Raw genomic sequence first — 19,653 nt, forward strand, 5'->3', positions numbered from 1 at the left:
CAAAGTTTGTCTTGGTTGATATTTTGAAATTTTTTTGCTGCAACACTAAGTTCTTTGGCTCATTCTTAAACGAGATTTGATACCATTACCCATTATTACTCATATGTTTTATTACATAGTATACATTACTTCCATTTGAGTATTCTTTGGGATGGGAGCTTAGCAAATGTTTTCTGTGGACTTTAGTTTAACTTTTTTCAGTTTTTATCAATAATGCACTTAAGATTAACTCAGTATACCCATTGCGATTAGATTGTAGGGATAACGTTTACCACATATTATAGTATGTATCCGATCCCGTTCGAAAATCGATAAGAAACTTTTAGGTGATGTTCGAATAGAAATTATGTGTTAGTTACACGTATAATTTTCAAATTAATCAAAAAAATCTTTGTACTTTGGCGTTTTTTTTATCAATAGCCAAAGGAAATTAACGCAATAATCTCCTCTTGTTTATTATCAGAGAAGCGGATTGCTTCGCTTGGATTACATCGTCATTACTAGTTGTTACCTGACTCATTGAATCGTATACATTGTATGCATGCTTCAGGATCGCAAAGCAAACTTTTCATCGTTCAAGTAATGCTCTGGACATATTTAATTTGGAATTTAAAGTTTAACGTTGGATTGTGGGACATGCAAATTCATGTGCAATGCTACGATCTTACAAAATCTTACACGACAAGTTTATTCAAGCTTTTACCGTCTAGTTGACCTCGGTCACAGCAACGCTTCTAGCATGAACATAGAAAATATTCGAAGGATAATGAAATCACACAACGTTTCATTTGTGCAGACTAGAGGACTAGTATGAGTTGAAACATACAATGCAAACAATCCTAAGCGGTAGCTCTTACCACTAAAGCATCTAAATTTGACACTTGTCAATTCAGTGTTCATGCCAGGAGCAGTACTGTGCCTCGGTGAACTTTGTTCGCTTTATCATGAATAATGACGTCCACATTTTTCAGTGCTGTCGGTAAATTTGAACCATCGGTAATCTCGACAAAACTGCATTCTATATGCAGTCAATGCAGTTTTTAAATTTACTGGCAACACTGAAAAAAGGTCAGTGTCGTTATTCCATGACCCCTTCTTATATGGACTAAAGTCGGACGTGAGACCTTCTCGGAACCCAATCGCTGCTCAGTCCGACCAGATTTAATTTTTTTAAATCAGAAATCAATATACCCGAAAATAGACCCTCTACATTGAAGTTCAACAGATCTATATGATTATTTATCATGAAATCACCAGGAGCCAAGAGATTCTACTTCTAATTCCTAGGCCATGCTCTGCACAAAGTTAATGATATTTTTCAATTCAACAATACTCTTTCCGAATATATTTCATTAAACACTTGTGCATAAAGAATGCACAGAACCAGCTGCTACAATAACTAACAATTTCAATAACTCACAATTTTTGTCTCGTTTTCCTTTTTTTGTGTCGTTAGAGATAAGATACTTGGATGCAATAATTTAGGAGTTCCACACCTCATTAAAATCCATTATAGTTTATTCTAAAAACTAAGTTTCTGAAAGAACGGGTAACTACCCTCACTACGGTGGTTGACACCCGAATTCAAACATAATTTGACATAATGTTTCTCTTCTATTCTATATAGCATTTTGTAAGGTAAAAATGTAACGAATGCGACTTGTGACAGGATGCATAAAAATCGAAGAAAAATTCGTATTGTCCTTATTGGATCGCCCAACGCGCTTCAAGCATGAGTGGTAAAAATAGAGTACTGAAACTAGACAGTGTGTCATACGAGTTTTGTTACTGTAAAAAAATTTGGAAATTTTTACATACCAAGTAGTATTCTATTTGACAGCTGTCACTCGAAGCGCTTTTGCTTGACGTGCGTTGGGACACTACCTTTTTGTGAGGTGTAGTTCAGAACCTTGGTAAAAATAGCGAAGCGAAACTTTAGTTCGTAGATGTATTTACCGGGAATACCAGGAAAGAACTGACTCGGAAAAATAACGAATATATTCAACTCACTAAATAGTATATTTTCATGGACAAAAGAGCTGAGTAATGAAAACTCGTTGGAAGCAAGCTGAAAACGTAACTAAAAACTGAAAAAGAAAAAATTGCAGACAATACTGGGAATAATTTCCTGAAAAATAACTTCCTAAAAGGGAAATCGATTCGTGTAGAGTTGGAACCCTGCTATACTCACTACATCGCATAAAACATATGTATGTGGATGGTATATCTATTATATATATATAAAAGAATAATCGTGTATAAATTTCAAGTGACGTCCCAAAACACATTAGTTTCTTTCGTTCAGTTTAGCCGGTAGAGTCGAGGTGTACAGTTGTCTGTGACATTATCTTTTTTTTTCTTCAAAGAGTTCCAACGGAAATAAACATTTAATTCGAAATGGCTTGGGTTGGAAGAAAATACAAATTGGAAAAATCCGAAAACTTCGGAGACTACATGAAGGCACTTGGTAATTGAAATTTGATTATTTTTTATTCGATACTGCACATGTTACGCTATAAAATATGGTACGATTTTTGAGACACGCCGAGTCACACCATATACTACGCCCTTCATAAATCTTCATAAGAAGCCGCATGCGGACACCGGCTTTTCAAGCGAAACGCAATCTTAAATGGGCAAAACAAAAATTCTTTGGCTTTTTTTGCAACTTTTTTTTGTTTCGTGCGTTGTCCAATCCAAGTTAATAAAAGTAACACGAATCGTTTTTTCTTTGGATAGTAGTCACACTATCTATATATCGATATATTCTAGTCACATATAGACAGACTTGGAACCATATTTTCTGTATACAAAATGTTTCGTGTTGATTTCAACAATATAATTATTAGGAGTTTATGGTAGAATAAGTTTGACGATCGCATTTAAAATATTTTTTCCATTTTTAATTATTAATTTTGTTACTAACATTAGCTGAACCGTGAATAGAACACCAGTTTTTTTTCTCTCTCTCAACAATGGTACATACAGTGTGGATGATGTGTACTTCTACTTTCAATACGTAAATAGCACGATACACATCAACCTACGTTTGTATCGGTTGTTTGGCTTTTTTGCCGGTTCACATTATAAAAGTGTTTAGTGGATTGCGTTACCATTTTTCGGTTCAAAAATGTTTACTTTTCACAGTTTAAAAAAAAATGTATTCAAATTATCGAGGTGCTGTCATTACACCTCTTGCAATACATACCGATAATTACAGTTTGTAATTATACTGCAATTATTCCGTCATCATATTGTACAATCGAAAATTTTATATGGAGCAACAGATGCCCTAAATTACTTGGAAAATCGATGGATTTCGTTGTAATGTGCAGTATAATATACATCGGTCGATTGTAATGCGAAAACCGGAAAGAACTGTTAGGTTAAGGGTTAAAAATATGCATTTTTACTGGTCACGATTCGTTTTTATTTCAATTATTAATTTAATTGACAAAAAATATTTCAATCTGTCGTCATCGTCAATTTAAAGCAATTTTGAAATATTGTTCTGCACATCTAATAAGTCTTTATATGGTCCATTTTATGGTATTCTTAATTTAATTTGGTAAAAATGCAGCTTTGCTCGTAACTTGTCAAACGACAAAGGCATAAAGCGACGCTTTGATTTAAAGTTCCCGTTAAACATTCACAGAAAAGCAAGCAATGTAATTAAATTACTTACGGCCTACGACATCCGAGCTACGAGCCGCACTTCGCTGATTTTTTTTACTTGCCTTTGTTATACAATTTGATGCCATCAGAAAACGCCTTCCACTCGCTCGATTTAGTTTTAGGATGTGGTATGACATTCTTGCTGCTAGCGCGTGCCGCATGGACCAGAATTTTTTCAAGTGTTCTCCTTTGTAAATTGTCAAAAAAAAACTTGTTCCCAATTTTTGTATTACACCGAATTTAGTACCGAGGCATAAAAAGTGATCTCCAAAAAATTGCAAAATCCAAAATGTTCTCCTAGCATTGTTAGACTGTTCAACGAAATTCTTGTTGAATCAATTACAAGCCACAACCGCTGTCAAACTAGAAAGCATTTTCTTTCCCTGTAAGTCAGAAAATGTTTAAGAGCAATGGATCCTTTGCAAATTTATAGCCTACATTTAGGCGGAAAAATATTCGTTTTTTGATAATCTCTCTGAACGAAAATTTTTTTGTTTCAAAAAGTAAAATGATAAAAGCACGAAAATAATTGCACTTGAAGAAATCCGCCTAAATGGGCTACAAATTTGCTCTTATAGTTGAGTATCCGAGTAAAATCTGTCAATAATCACACGAGAACGCAGGGCCTATACGGTGTTTAAGTAGATCGAGATGGAAAATCAACTCGGGGTCTGCTGTCGATAATACAAAAGAATCTGACATCAGACCCCGAGATGGAACAATAGGTTGTAGTTTCGTCATCTCTCTCACTTAAACACTCTAATATTGGGAATTTACCCAAATTTACCAAACTTCTTTTTTGATCAAGTTTGGTAAATTCACCACATTTTTGTTGGTAAATTTCAGTAAATAAAATTGTAATTGTATGCCCGTTGAGCGTATTTTACATTGTATATGCAACAGGTTGTCGAAAAGCACGTTTTTCGCGCCATTGTCATACAAATTTCTATTCAATTTCTATACACAAAATGCATCGTTGCACTGCCGGTGAATGTATTTTTTCTGTAACTTTCTTCGGTTTTGTTGTTTGTATTACGCTCGGTATGAAATTTGATATTAATTTGGTATCGTCTGACGAGCTTGTCGTTTCAAGAGACAGAAATTTCTGTTATCTTGTGGTGATATTTGTTTCATTTTGTAATCTACATTGTTGCGTCGCTAATGTTCAGTTCAGAGTTTATTTGAAACAAGATTTATTATTTACCATTTTCGGTTTATCAATAAGTCTATTTGTTTTCTTTCAACTTCCACTAACATAATGGGTACACAAAAATTAAAAGCGAAAAAACTACGTCTCGCCCATATACTGTACATTGTTGTAAAAATGTACATAACATGGCATAATAACACATTGCGATGGTGTTCTCCAAAGCATATTATGGGCTCGCAGAAACGTAAAGAATAATTTGTTTGCCATTCAAACAAACAAGCAAAACATATCCCAGAACAATCACATACATTCTTGTGTCTAGTGAGCAGTGTTCTTAGCCATTGCATGGAACAAAAAATATATTTTAAATTAATCATGTCCGCCGGCAGTTATCGCGACGGTCATAGAGTTCGACAAGTCAAACGACAATGAAGTTATTCAATTTATCAATAAGCCGTGAATGAATGAGATTACAACAGTTGCTTGGGAAGTTTCTTCTTTTTTTTTAATTCGTTTTTTCGTCTCTTAATTTAAATTGGGTTTGATTGGAAAAGAATTTTTTTGATTGATGCACAAAGGTTAATACGCGATAAAGATTGAGGTTGATTCGTGGCTTAGGTTTTGATATTAGAAGTCAAAACGAATGGCTTTTGATGGCCTTGTAAACTGCAATGAATCATTTATCTTTGGTTCTTTAATGGTCGATGTCGATACAAAGTTTTTTTTTATAAATATTTTGTCAGTGGAACGTAAGATCTGTCCACTTCTTGTTCATATGCGTCATCTTTATATTTATAGCATAGCACCCATTCCAGGAAATGGAATCTCTTCCTTAATCAGTTAATATTTGATCCTTGTGGAATTAAAGGGATTACAGGGATAAAATTGAAGTGCGAATCCACTGACTTATGCCACTTGCCATGCCCTCTAGAGAAGCTATTGTACGACTTCCGTCCATTCTGACTCTAACTCATCAATTCACTTTCGTATTGTCTTTATTATCTGAAAGTGTCCTTACTTTCCAGACTGAGCATCCATAGCATGTAATGCTAGGTAAGAGTCGAACTCGGTCTGATCGGGACGCGAACCTGATTTCGACCCGAACCTGAACTAAGATTTCAGGTTCGATCAGAACTTGACCGAAACCTGCCATTTTCGATTTTTGGTTCGACCTGAACTGAACCAGAACCTGAATTTGTTCGATCCGAATTTGATCCGAAGATGATCTTCCACTCTCCCAACTGACCCAACTTGAAAATTTCAGGCTCAGCTCAAATTTCGAAAGTAACGGTTCAGGTTCGGTCAGATTCGGGTCAGGCCAGGTTCGTGTTGAAACCGAAATCGAAAATTTTAGAATCATGTCAACTTCGGGTCTAACCTATCTTCCTCAATCTACCAATTTCAACGGGCTAACAAAGCACAAACATTCAGTTTTCAGTTTAGTTTAAACCAACCAGCAAAGCAATTTTTTTCTTCGCCGGCTCGTTATAAATGCATGAGTTCAGCATTGAGTCCAGCATTTAGCATTCCATTTTATTTTATCTTTCACTTGACCATTTAAATAACTTAATTCTATTTGAAGTACCATCGTTACGACATAATGAGATAACCGACATTTTCTTCAACAAATAAATCGTTGGTCTGTGTTAAATATGAATTTCTTTCATATTGTGATGAATGGCAATCTGGTGTCGTGTCTCATTATTTTTTGAAATATGATTTTGTTGTTGAGGTTGTTTATTGTGCGTTACTTGACACTTCGAGTGATTACACTTCTCATTCAATTTTAATAGAAGAAAATATAAACAAATCGTTGTCATTTTTGATGGTCAAGTTGAATGTTTTATCTTCACATAAAAATAAAAAAGTTTTTTTTTTATCAATTATGGTCCAACGTTATCAGCCAATCCGAAAATAGGCAAACAATCGCAGACATTACATAAACTCCCATATAGATATAGCTTCTCTGAATGGTATTTTATATCAGAAAAGCTGTAAAAAAAAATATTTGAAAAATAAGTTAAAATAATTTTGATTTATCTACGTCGATAATTTCAAAGATTACACAACATTTTAAACAGATTGTAGTTAATTCACTGGGATTAAATTGAATATATGTGAACGGACGAATGGAATCGATTTTATTTATTTTTCCGTGATCCTATTACCTGATATCGTCTAGATTAGTAGCCACTTATGCATGTCTTCCTTCGATCAACATATGAGCTCTTTTAATTTTTAAGATAACAGTTGCATTATTATTTGTCAACGTGAATGTCTTACACCTAGGAACGAAATGTTTCTCGGAAAATTCCATAAAATTGAATCAAATTAAAACGATCGACTCTGAGTATTTTGATTGTGTCGTTCTTCGAAAACAAGTATAGGCATACATAGTGGACACATTTAAACGGTTTTTATTACATTTGCAGTGTTTATTCAGTGTAAAAGCTTAAAGGCATGGCATAAGCTCAATATTACACTGAATAAATCCTGTCAATCTTATAACAACAATTGAAATGTGCCCGCAATGTAAGTCTAAACTTGTTTTCGAATCAGGGCCTATTATTGACGAACTTCAAGGTTCCACTAGCGTAGAGCTGATCAGAGCTGTCTTTTCAATAAAAACCCTGGTTGTCTCTCGAGATCCTTGCTTATATGCCACTATATTTTACTGTAGCAACTAACATTCAACAATTTCATTCAATTCAATGTAGTCAATATACATGCGACGTCACCAAACCAAATTTAAATTATCTTTACTCTTGGCTTACCTTACCCGTTGTGCGTTTTTAACGTTCGCACGTCCTCGTCATTCTTACCTACTCGTGCGTTTATTCACCTGTCCTTTGAATCATTCTTCGTTTCTTCGTTCACTCAGCTAATTATCCGAATTGTTGTTCCAGATTGCACATTTTAATCCAATTCAGAACACAGCCTATAATAAACACCTACGAGCCAAGGCTCTAAACACACATTCACACTAACATTACGTCAGAATCATGTGACAGACATACTCAAATACGTGAGGTAAAGTTAGTTTTACTTCACGGTGGCGAAACTTTACCTCAAATTTCTGAGTAAAATACCTAAATTGGTAATGGAACAAATGGTGGAAATGGCACTTCTTGTATGTTTATCGACCTCGGCTACGCCTTGATTCACACAAGAATCGCCATTGCTACTATTTGTTCCATTGTTAAGTAATGTGCTATTCGTACAATGACCGCAAATATTTACCGAATTTACTTTATGGTAAATTCAGTTTCTCAATCGCTGTCAGCGCTGCTAATCTTACAATCTGTCAGTTAAATTTTTCCCATAAAAAGGAGTGTCGGAGAGCTACAATAGAGTTAAATTTATCATCTCCCCTACATGTTGACAGGAATGGGGTTAGTAAATTTTCGGTAAATGCTGAAAATTTTGGTAAATTTCTGTAAATGTGTTAAATGAGTTTACCAAATAATCTGCCCCATTTCGAAACACGATACACTAAAAATCCTCAGAATCGATCGTTTTCATTTGATTTGACTTTCATTCAATTTTACAATATTTTTGTTTACTTCCAGGCGTTAACATGATGCTCCGCCAAGTCGGAAATTCCGTTTACCCAACAGTTGAATTGACGAAAAACGGTGACGAATACTCATTCACCACCAGCTCAACATTCAAGAACACTGTCATCAAGTTCAAGGAGGGCGAAGAATTCGACGAAGAGACCCTTGACGGACGTAAAATTAAGAGTGTCATCACATTCGATGGAGATAAAATGATTCATGACCAGAAAGGCGAAAAGGGCCACATCATCTATCGCGTATTCACTGATACGGAATTGATTGCTGTAAGATGAGCTGCCTGCCCAACAGCGCATAAAATTAGGGCAAAATCTTGAATCTCTCTTGCAATAAGTTTTTTGTGCGCTGTTGTGATTCGTTTGAGACAAGATCCAATAATTGTGTATGTATCTTTGTTTCAGACCATGGAACTCGATGGAATTAAAGTCACCCGATACTACAAAGTCGTATAAGCTGATCGACAATGCCTTCTGATTAGAATATTTACCATTGATTCATTTTGATACATTTTGTGTATTATTTCTTCTTCTCTTTATTTTTTGGCTTATAATTCAACAAAAAATAATTTTGTAAATGAGCAGCTCTAAGGAGGATTTCTTATCTGCACTGGATGCAAGACATTTTACAAAATAAATTTATTTTTTTGAAAAAATATTCAGCGGCTTTTTTGTATGAGTTACGAAGCAATTTTGGTCGACTCACATAAATAGTTGACGATAAGAAAGCAGTGCACGGGAATGCGTTTATGAAATTATGGAAATCGAAAGAATTTGAACAATTGAATAGCGAAAGCATTGTACACTACTATGGGAATAACTAAATGTTACTTTATTACGATTTTAGGAAGTTTTTGTCTTACAAAACAACTCATTGGCAGAATTATTCATCCACAGAAATTATTCCTTTAGTGAAGACATTAGATATTTACGTTACGTCACAAAAGGACGGTAAAGTTGAATTTTTTCGTGAAGTTTATTGATCAGAGGCGAAGCCAAGTTACGAACAGTACTTTACAAGCTCAGGTCAAAAGTGCTTCATTGATAAAATGAACGGGTTTCGATGCAAAGCATGAAAAACTTAATAAGGAACAAAATACAATTTTCAGACGATGGAAATCTACTCAATTCACGCCGTAAGTGTGCCTAAAATTTGAATTTTAAGTGAACGATTTGATGAAAAAGTGAACCAAAAAATACGTTTCAACGCTTCCTTGTATGAAAATGACGCTACGTTACAAAGATCTCCGCACTATTCATTTCGACCGCACTTACGGCGTGAATTTTCTGTTTCAAATGACCTGATGGCATCAGTGGCTTTCCGTTGTATAGACGGGTAAGAGCGTCTATTAGAGCGATGTGTGAGGCTTCAAATCAAAACTCAGGAACTTCAAGTTTAACCTGATGTTGATCGGCACAGTTTTAGCCACACAGATAGTCTCTGCGATAAAATGAACAATTTTTGTAAGAAAATTTTCAAGAATTTTCCTAAATAGAAAATGTAAGAAATTTTAAGCAAATATGCAATAATGTTTTGACTAATATCCACTCAGTGGATTCCACTGCTACATACTGTAGAAGTTCCATTGCATTTACTTTTCGAAATGAATTCAATCCGAGCTTTATGTGAAGGGACACCATTTTGTAATAACCAAGTTTCTTCCATTTAAAAAATGTCTTTAAACATGGTTATTGCAAAATGCTGCTGTATACTTAGTATACGAACTGATATGAGGTGCTTTGTGTATGTGTCTCATGTAACTGAAGTCTAAATTACTTTTACATGCTTATGCACGGTAAAGTGCACTTTACATCACTGTTTGTGAGAGGGAAAATGCACTTACCGTCAACAAACATGTAAAATGTGTAACGTGTGATTACTCCACTCGCCTTCGTCTCGTTCCGCAAACCTCACACTTGCCTAAACAAATATTTACAACCAGTGACGGAACATACTATAACTGAATTTTGTAGACCGTCTTTAACCGCAGGTGAAAACTCTTATCATTTAGCATTGTGCAATAAAAGTTGTTTTTAAAATGCCGCATCGGTTATTTAAATTTGTTTAGCTTCATACAATATTAATTATCACAGTTGTAAATTTGAAATTAGGTAATTCAGTCTAAATTATTAGCTCATACTTCAGGTGAGTGATATTTGTAGCACACAATTGGTGATATTATCGCGAAAAAGCCCTCATCTGACGAACTATATACATCAAATGGTTTAAAAGCAGAATAGAAATTAAACAGTAAAACCTTCGATTGACCTCATATAGATGTTATATATGAACACTTAAAGACGAGTCACATTAGTCACAATTTTAGGAAAAATGAAATTTCATTTATTTATCTCCGTTTCAAATAAGCTGATGACGGAAATAGAAGTTTTCTTCCATGTTTAGATCCTTGAACGTTGATTGCTGAAATCTTCAGCATAAGAAGTTGGTGTTTTGACATCGGTATATAAGTGTTTCGGAACTACCAATAAAACCGATGTTTCGGAAATTTTAGATTTTCGTGGATTCGAGATTACACAGTGTTCCTCAATCAAGATAAAGCTTTATCAAAAGGCACCTACACGGTTATTACAAAAACGAAATGAGTGACCCACAATGAGCTTAAAAAAGGCTTTAATTGAATTAACTAAAATTCTTGTGAAACGGTTTCCATACAACGGTCCACAATAAAGGGATGCTAAGGACTTTTCTGACTAAGTTACACGACAAATTTTGTATTGAAATAATTTCGGTTTCATGCTGGATAGTCAAAATCGTTTTTGATTGCTACCGCTTACATTAAGAAACGGGTCTATCTGAAATTATAGTCGTTCGATAGTAGGTATTTTAGAAACACACACGTTGGACTTTTAAGAAATTACAGACGGTTGACCCGTTTCGCAAACTTTTTTACAAAGGGTCGCTCCATATAACAAACTGTAACATTACAGACTGTCGATTTCTTTTACAAACTGTGACATTGCAGACTATTGATCCCTTTTACAAACTGTAACATTACAGACTGTCGATTTCTTTTACACACTGTGACATTACAGATTAAAGACTGTTGCTGCCTATTACAAACAGCGATTCTGCGGACTCTTGCTTTCCTTTACAAAAGGTAAACTTTAATCACAAATTCTAAAAACAGTCAATATTAACGCTGCGCAAAATCATGGGTACCTTTTATCGGTACTTTTTAAGATTTTTATCGGTACGCAGGAATTACGCATTCGGCACTTTATTATATTTTATGTAGCGTGTTTATCGGTCATTTATTATTTTTTATCGGTAGTACACAGTTTGCGCGAATGATATAAGGTCGCTGACCATGATGTGTGGTATTGTGACAATTTTTAACTTTGTACGTCGTTTTCTTGAAATCCTTTGACATCCAGGAGTAATGGCTAACTTTATTGTGAAGATTGAACATTTGGCTTCGTAATTAATCAATATTTAAAGAATTTCTTTAATTAAGTTTAAAATTTTAATTGGATCGAGATTTGTGTTATGGTGTCCGTGATTTGCAGTATTTCATATGAAATTCAATAGATACCGATATTTGGAGGTATCTAAAGCGTCATACAAATTATACCGCAAATCAAAGTCCAAGAAAATCGTGATTTGCGGTATAATTTATTTTACATGTAAATTTACATAAGCAAATCATGATCAGGTTTTCGCATCCGCAAATCATGGTCAGCGACCTTATAATTTATAAGTCAACGTATAAGTCTCGGTATAAATTGGAAATCATAAGTAACCTTCCAGAGCTTTTTGTATGAAGGTGTGACTTATAATTTCCGTTGAATCTTTTGAACTTGTGGCGTTGTTAGTCGGACTTTACTTCATCTCCTTGAGTGATTGTCCTTTACCACTTACCTGGTCTAGCGTAATTTTCGACGCATATCGATTGATATATCGCTCGCTGAGTATAGTGAAGTTGGAGTCGCGGGGACACTGTGACTGTGATCATACTTCGAAATTCTAAAGTAGAATGATAACCCTTTTTGCATCCGATGGTCTCTCTGAAGGGACATCTCCAAGATGATTATTATCAGTAAAATAAAATAAAAACCTTCCAACGAAAGCCCCAGCAAAAGAATTTGTCTATTTCGTCGAAACAAAAAGTCCAAAATTTTTCCATAATTAATTTTTAATAAGTTCAGCTTATCTCATTGGTTCAACAAATATACATTACCGCCTAAACAATATTTACATAATAAACACCCGAAATGAATAAAAATTAATTTGCATCAAATATCGTGCAATTTATTTCCGTTAATTTTATCAATGAATAAATTAGTAACAAAAGAACTCGAACGTTTTACGGTCGGGTCGGGTTTTGAAAGGATAAAATATGATTGGAAAAGGTAATAATAATTGTATAGAGTATATAATAAACCACACACTCGTCTATCAATAATTGGTAAGAAATGTTTCGTTTTTTGCTAAAATAATATCTCGTATAAAATGTACATTGTACAACTGACTATAAATTCTTTCTCTTTCTCTCTCTCTATCTAGGTCTTTATTAATGTGATAAAATTTCAAAAAATTGTGATATTGATTTGAGGCAACAAATTATAAAAACAATTGAACGTAGCTGATGTGTTGTTGTGCGTTTTCTCTCTCTCTCTCTCTCTCTCTAGACAAACCGTGTTGGCGGGTCGATTAAAATAAGAAAATAGTTGAGCTTTGACTATGATTTTGTTGCGCTACTCTTTTCACAGTTGCGAAAAACGTTTGACAATTTCTGGTTTTTATTGGCTTTAAGAAATGAATTTGCTTCGATTGCAGAGGCAGCAGACCCATAAAAAATCAATCGACCAATTTTTTTGGCACACAAAATGTTTAAAATAATTTTTTTCCCTTTCCCTTCTCACCTTCACTACTTCTTCTTCAAATTGCCTTTGTTGAAATTCTTTATCGCATCCAGTAGCGCATCACGAGGATCTGCAGTGGACGGCAAGGATTTCTGTTTAATTACACCACGGACGATTGGTACTTGTTTTACGATTGAAGGTGGTGGCGGCGGAGGTACTGTCGTGTGAACTGTAATCGGACGAACTTTTTGAGTGTCCTGCTTCGGCCTCAATTGAACGTTTTGAATGGGTGAAGAAACTATGACCGATCGTTTGACAGGCTCATTCGGAATGGGAATCGTTGCTTTTGTTACTGTCGTTCCATTAGATACAACCGGACGAATATTTTCTACAGCCAGTTTTTGTGTCGGTTGAACGGATGGTTCGACGGTAGCAGCCGGTTTGATTGGTTCCTGAGCAACTGTTATTCTGGTTGTCGTTGCATGGATCGTGACGGGTCGAATATTAATTTCTTGTTTTTGTCTCAATTGAATGGTTTGAATTGGCGGTGAGATGACGGTTGGTTGGCTTTTCGATTCGTTGTTATCCGCATCCATGGCTACAATTTTCTCCTTTAACCCGGTTTTGCGAAGCGTGAACTGTGAAAATGGTACAGCGCTGGGTTCTTCGGACTTTTGCTGACGCAGCAATGAGGGTCGCTTTGCCACTGTTGGCGGTGGTTGTGTTTTTGGACGTTCTGCTGGTGGATCTTTACTCGAATTGATTAGTACGACCGTTGGCGAAAGCGACTTGTATCCGGAATCGATGCTTTGATCTTTGTCACTCATGGCATCTGCTGGAGCTTTGAAACCACGTACAGTCGGAACTTTTTTATCGAAATTATTATTGTGTCCGGATATGGGTTGATTGAATGTGGCGGGTATTTTCCAAGAAAACCGATTTTGCAGGGGAGCGCGTGGCTCTGGCTTTACTTTTTCGGTTACAATCGTTGTCACTTCGTAACTTGGTCGTCTAATTTCGATGTTCCGACTCGCATCAGTTGGTACGTTGGCGACGGGCTGCACTTTCTTCACAACAGCTCGAACAATTGGTAGGTGATTATCGGGAACGTCAACATTATCGGTAACATCGACACTTTTAACGGGAGTTTCAACAACAACACTCAATGGATTACTAATTGTCTTTGCAGAAACCATCGGTGATTCAGAGGGTGTTGCCACTGTATCTGATGGATTGATTGTCCCACCGAATATGTAATCGTTGTCGTTTTTTATGGCAATCATTGACTTGGGTCGTTCACCCCATGTACCCAAATTTATAGCCGGTGGCCCTTGATATTTCCATTTCGGATTATCGGCTTCATCTAGCTTTGTTGGAAGTTTGTTTTGTGGCGAATTTTCCTTCGAACTGTCGTCGTAAACTGGAGCTGGAACGGGACTCTTTGCTTCTATTTCGACAGAACCCTTCTTCGACTCACTATCACCATCCAATTCACCATTCTCCTTCGATCCGTTCGACAAACTGTCGACGTTCAAGCTATTCTTTCGTGAGTTACTCAAGATGGTTTTCATGACGAGCAGTGATTGTAACGATGGTGAATCAGCAATGCTCAACTCACTAGACGATTTTCGACGATTCGAATCGATCAATGAGCCATTGGTAAGGCTATTTCTGGGTGTGGCCTTGTTGCTTTGATTTCCCACCAAAGAAACGTACGACGAGCTTCGTGATGTTAAGCCGAGGTTTTCTGTGGACCCATTTCGTGTGGAATGGAATGAATCCGATCGGCTGACACGAGGCGATTTGAATAGATTTCCATTCGATAGGCTCGGTCTCTTCGACTGTATGTACTCGGTTTTAGGACGCAATACGATTTCGTCATCACTTTTATTGATGTCCTCAGTCGATGCTGCCGACTTGTTGATCTCGCTATCCCATACTGTCGGCTTGTTGATCGCGCTATCAAATACTACCGGCTTCTTAATTTCGTCCACTGAACTTTTGATCGGCTGATCAATTTTCTCCTCCACTGGTGAATCGGTTTTGACATCGACATGGTTTGTGTACGTTTGGATAATAAAATTTGACAGGGAACTTTTCTGCGCCGATTCGATATCGTCTGGTGTTTCGCTCCTCCTAATTACCGTTTCCAGTTGATTATTGACGATGACATTGTTCAATTCACTAATAACGTCCTGCTTTCGAATCGGTATATAATCGGTATCGTTAGTGGATCCATTTATCGTTGGCACATCCTTCTTGATCACCACCTGCTTGTCATCGTCTTCCAGTTTCTCCAAAAACTCGAATTCATTTTCAATAAATTCGTCACGATGATTTTCCAAACTCTGGAGCAAAGCGCCTCGACTGAACCGAGCCTTATCGCCCTGATATCCGTCCTCAATGTCGGAGGTCATACTACTTTCCGCATTCGATTTGTCGTCGAGTGCATGAAAATCAACGGGAACTCGTTTCTGTATAAAAGCTTTGATTGGTACATCTGACACATCCGACACTTCTGATGACAAGTCCCCATTCACATCCGACCCATCCTTTCGGTCACTATCATCTCTTATTTCGCTATTTTTATCATCAGCAAATGTGGATGGAGCTGGTAGTGTATACGACCACAATGGTGATTCCGAACGGGGCGATGGAGTGGTCTCTCTGGCATTGTCCAAATGTTTGTTCAGCAAAACGCTTTCATTTTCCGTACCATTTATCTTTACGTGTTGTTGGGTGTTCTCAATAACTTCCTTGTTTTCATTCTTGATGTTCTCAACCACCTCAACGTCCTCGATGTGTCTTTGCGTCTTTTCGACGACTAGTGATTTACCCATTTGTATATTGTAGACTTTGGTTTCCTCTTCGTCTGAACTATCCGTTCGATTGGTGCTGCTAAGATCGGTTTCAATTTCTTGACTCAATGCATCGTCGTCATTTGCTATAAGTTTCGTTTCAGTTTGTGGACTACCGACTGGTGTTTCTGATGATTTTAGTGGTGTTGTTGGGGGTGGAGGTGATTTTGCTGTTGAGCGTACGAGAGTCTCTTTCGGTTCTTGAATTGGTTCTACTTCAGTGTCGCTGTTCACGTTTAGCATCACTTTGCTGACATTTGGATTTGGTGTCGCCGGAGTGTCTAAAAATAAAATTTAAAAAAAATTAGGAAAAATGTGATGGCAAAATGTTGGGAGAAAGGAGGAACAACAACAAAAAAATTGTTTTTGGAATTCGTTACAGAGAGAGGAAATTCTTTTGAAAAACGTCGGACGGATTTTTACAAAGTGGACTTTTTCATATGTGCCTAGAAAGGTACTGGTCCCTAGCAGCCAGAGCCACTTTTAAAAAAAATTTAGACGCTTGTGTGGCTAGTGCGAGGTAAACCGAAAGTACGTACTTTTTTGTGTAGATTTCTCCAAGTGCATGAAACGTAAAAGATCGAATAGGGTTGTCATTAGAGAGGTAATTAAATGACATATACTTTCGGGACAACTTTCGGGTTAAAAATGCATCCAAACTGATGGTGAGATATGAGCTGTTGAAAAAATGTTTAAAAACTTCTCGTGGTTCCTCTGCGTTTGAAATGCAACGAAAAGCGGTTTTGCCTGCTTGTCTCAGCTTTGTAATGACATCAAACATGCATGGATCGATGGATCGTTGAATATAACTTTGAAGTGTAAATCTGTGACTCAATTCATGTACTCGAATAATTCACAGGAAACACAGGAAAGTCTTCACGAAAAGATATATTTTATGCAGGAACTACTGCTGCAACCTTCACACTGGTTTGGTGTCATTGCGAAGGTAAGAGCAGTTTTGATCAGAGAAACGTTATCGACGTTATCGTTGTATTTCGGATGCAAAGGAACTGCTAGAAGTTCACCGAAATAGCCTAATTTTCAATCATTTTTTCAACTGCTCATATCTCAGTGTGGATGAATTTTAAACCCAATAAGCCCTATATGCCCCGAAAGAACGTGCAATTACCTCTGTAATCACTGCCTATACGATCTTTTACGTTTCATTTCCCGGAGAAATTTTCATGATGCACTAGCATGATGCATGCTTCCACTAGCTACATCAGTGTCGAGGAATTTTTTTGAAAATGATTTTGGCTTCTAGGTACCAATACATATCTAGACAAAGTCCACTGGATAATACGTCTCTAAACCATTTTTCTTTCAGTGTGCGGTGAAACCCTCCACATTTTTTTTTGAAACGGTCAACTCTCCAACGAAAAAAGAACATTTTCTCCAAACGTGAAATTTACACGCACACACACGCGCGCACTGTTGCATCGACTCGAAATCATCTGTCATCTTAGTTGCATCTTATCAAAAGAATTCACATATACATCACTCGACAACAAACAGTATTTGTCTTCCATTCTTTGAACCATTGGCATTGAAAGCAACATTATACGTTGTCGTTGGTCACTACCCAAAATAAAATGAGAGAACGGAGTCTCCCCTCTAAATTGAATAAATTCTGACGTGTGTTTTTACGCTCTACATTGTGAAAGTCAGTCGTATCGAGACTGTTATCGTATGCGAGATGTGTTGGTTATCATTACCAGTTGACGGACATTTACATTAATGCAACGGGCCTAAATTAACGAATTGAAGAAGTTGATATGTTACAAAGACGCTTAAGGAAATTAAATGGTGATAAATGGAAGATTCTTGTACGTGTATGTGATTCTCCTATATTCGATTGAGAGTTTATCTCGCTAGGGAAATACACTTTTGACTTTGTTTAATAAAACAAAATTGTGGAAAGCCAAGCATAAATTTCAATAAGTGATTGTGGCATTTTTTTTGTTGCTGGCTTACTCACTGTATTAATTTGATAAGAATTTTGCGCTGCCAAGAATCATAATGATTTGAACAAAGAACTAGTTGTGTGTTGTACTTAAATCTCATTGCATTAAATTAAAATGGAGCTCAAGGAGAGACAGAATTTAGTGAAAATATTTCTCCTGCTAATTGTTGCTCAAATGCATACAGCGCGTGGTGAAAATCTAGTTCGATGCTCAATGTCTGCAATTAAAAACTGTACAATAAGTGGTCTGACGCTCAGCCTTCAGAATTTCACATTCAAACCAGTGGCAACATATCCAAACATAATTATAAACCTTGAAATAAGGAAATCAACAGTTCCGGTGATAACTACCGAATTATGTACCGCCCTGCCAAAAATAAAAACATTCACTGCAGTACAGCAAGGTATTCAAGTGATTCAGGACTATGCATTCAACAATTGCACTGAAATAACGTTGATTTCGATGCCGTTCAACAATATCCATACACTTGGTAAAGGAATTTTCGATAACACAAAACAGCTGCAAGAGATAAACATTCATGGCGGATCGTTGGAGCAGATTGACGATAATTTATTGAGCAATTTGGGTGAATTAGTTGAACTGGTGATAAGTGCAAACAAATTGCAGGAGTTGCCAGTGGCGGCGGTTAAAAATTTGAAAAAATTGAAAGTTTTATATCTTTACTCAAATGAACTGACTGATTTGGATGCCGAAGGTTTGGTCAGCAACTTGACGAGTCTCCGAGCCGTTTACATAAATGACAATAATTTTCATTGTGATCGTTTAAACGAAATTATCGTCACATTCCAGTCGAAAAAAATTCTGATCATCGATCACACCCATTCAATTTATTTGAGGAAACGGGACTACATTCCGCACAAAATGCAGGAGATAATCTGTCTGTCCCACGTCGAATTGGAGTCGGAAAAAATGAAAAAGGGATTGAACCGCTCACTGAATGAATTACAGGAATATCCGCTAGCAAAAGCGGTCATTCAATTGAAAGATATTGTGAGTAGTGGATTTCAGGATGTTGACAATAATATTGTGACTCTGTTCAATACGCTCAATGGGTCATCGACCGACCTGAACGCACAGCTCATCAAGGTGAACCAAACGCTCAATGAAACGGCTTGGAAAGTTCAGAAAATCGAGGACCAATTGGTCCAGTTGACGGACTATTACAAAGGTTCGGCGAACCTATCAAACACGTCGAGTAATGTCGTTTTAATTTGGATTATACTCGTTGGCACATTGCTGGTCATTGGTGTGGTCATTTTTTTCGTTTACATTAAATTGAGGAAAATTCCATTGGACGTTCCGTTTTCGTACCACCGAAATACTGATACGATACCGTTGAATGAAGAACAGTGAAATACATATCCCTTAAACTATGCGCCAAATAATTTTTAAAGTCAAGACTAAAACGTTGTGCTAATTGTAATTTATAGTAAGACAAACAGTGATCCATTAGATAAAACATAAAAATGTAAATGATTAGCATTGTACAGCGGTAATATATTAAAAATCGAATTTGTAACTTGAGTATAACGTAAAATAAAGTCAACATATCAATATGCGACGAAAGACTCTCTTTGAATCTTGCCTTTG

At 36.4% G+C, this 19,653-nt stretch overlaps 2 protein-coding genes across 5 annotated transcripts in view; one reads left to right on the plus strand and one right to left on the minus strand.

The window, feature by feature from the left end:
- Nucleotides 1-2,274: 2,274 nt before the first annotated feature.
- LOC119077838 (probable fatty acid-binding protein) lies at nt 2,275-9,054 on the plus strand. 2 transcript variants are annotated; one of them, XM_037185154.1, is made up of 3 exons: nt 2,275-2,467; nt 8,395-8,666; nt 8,802-9,052. In XM_037185154.1, exons 1-3 carry the CDS (start codon nt 2,398-2,400, stop codon nt 8,850-8,852), a joined length of 393 nt encoding a protein of 130 aa, XP_037041049.1. In that variant the 5' UTR covers nt 2,275-2,397; the 3' UTR covers nt 8,853-9,052. The 2 variants fall into 2 exon arrangements, with proteins under 2 accessions (XP_037041049.1, XP_037041050.1); XM_037185155.1 differs by lacking the exon at nt 2,275-2,467 and adding an exon at nt 7,007-7,046 and having other exon boundaries at nt 8,802-9,054.
- A 3,478-nt stretch (nt 9,055-12,532) lies between these two features.
- The window catches only part of LOC119077839, a 39,693-nt gene continuing 32,572 nt past the window's right edge, over nt 12,533-19,653 (minus strand). For 2 of the 3 annotated variants that reach the window (XM_037185156.1, XM_037185158.1), the window contains exons 6-7: nt 15,206-16,359; nt 12,533-15,175 (exon numbers count right to left, since the gene is read on the minus strand). In XM_037185156.1, the coding sequence (XP_037041051.1) occupies nt 13,286-15,175; nt 15,206-16,359 (3,044 nt within the window). In that variant the 3' untranslated portion in view covers nt 12,533-13,285. The remainder of the gene's footprint in view (nt 15,176-15,205; nt 16,360-19,653) is intronic. The other variant, XM_037185159.1, reaches the window with a different exon arrangement.

Source organism: Bradysia coprophila, unplaced genomic scaffold, assembly GCF_014529535.1.
Source record: "Bradysia coprophila strain Holo2 unplaced genomic scaffold, BU_Bcop_v1 contig_24, whole genome shotgun sequence".
In the NCBI taxonomy this organism is placed as follows: domain Eukaryota; kingdom Metazoa; phylum Arthropoda; class Insecta; order Diptera; family Sciaridae; genus Bradysia; species Bradysia coprophila.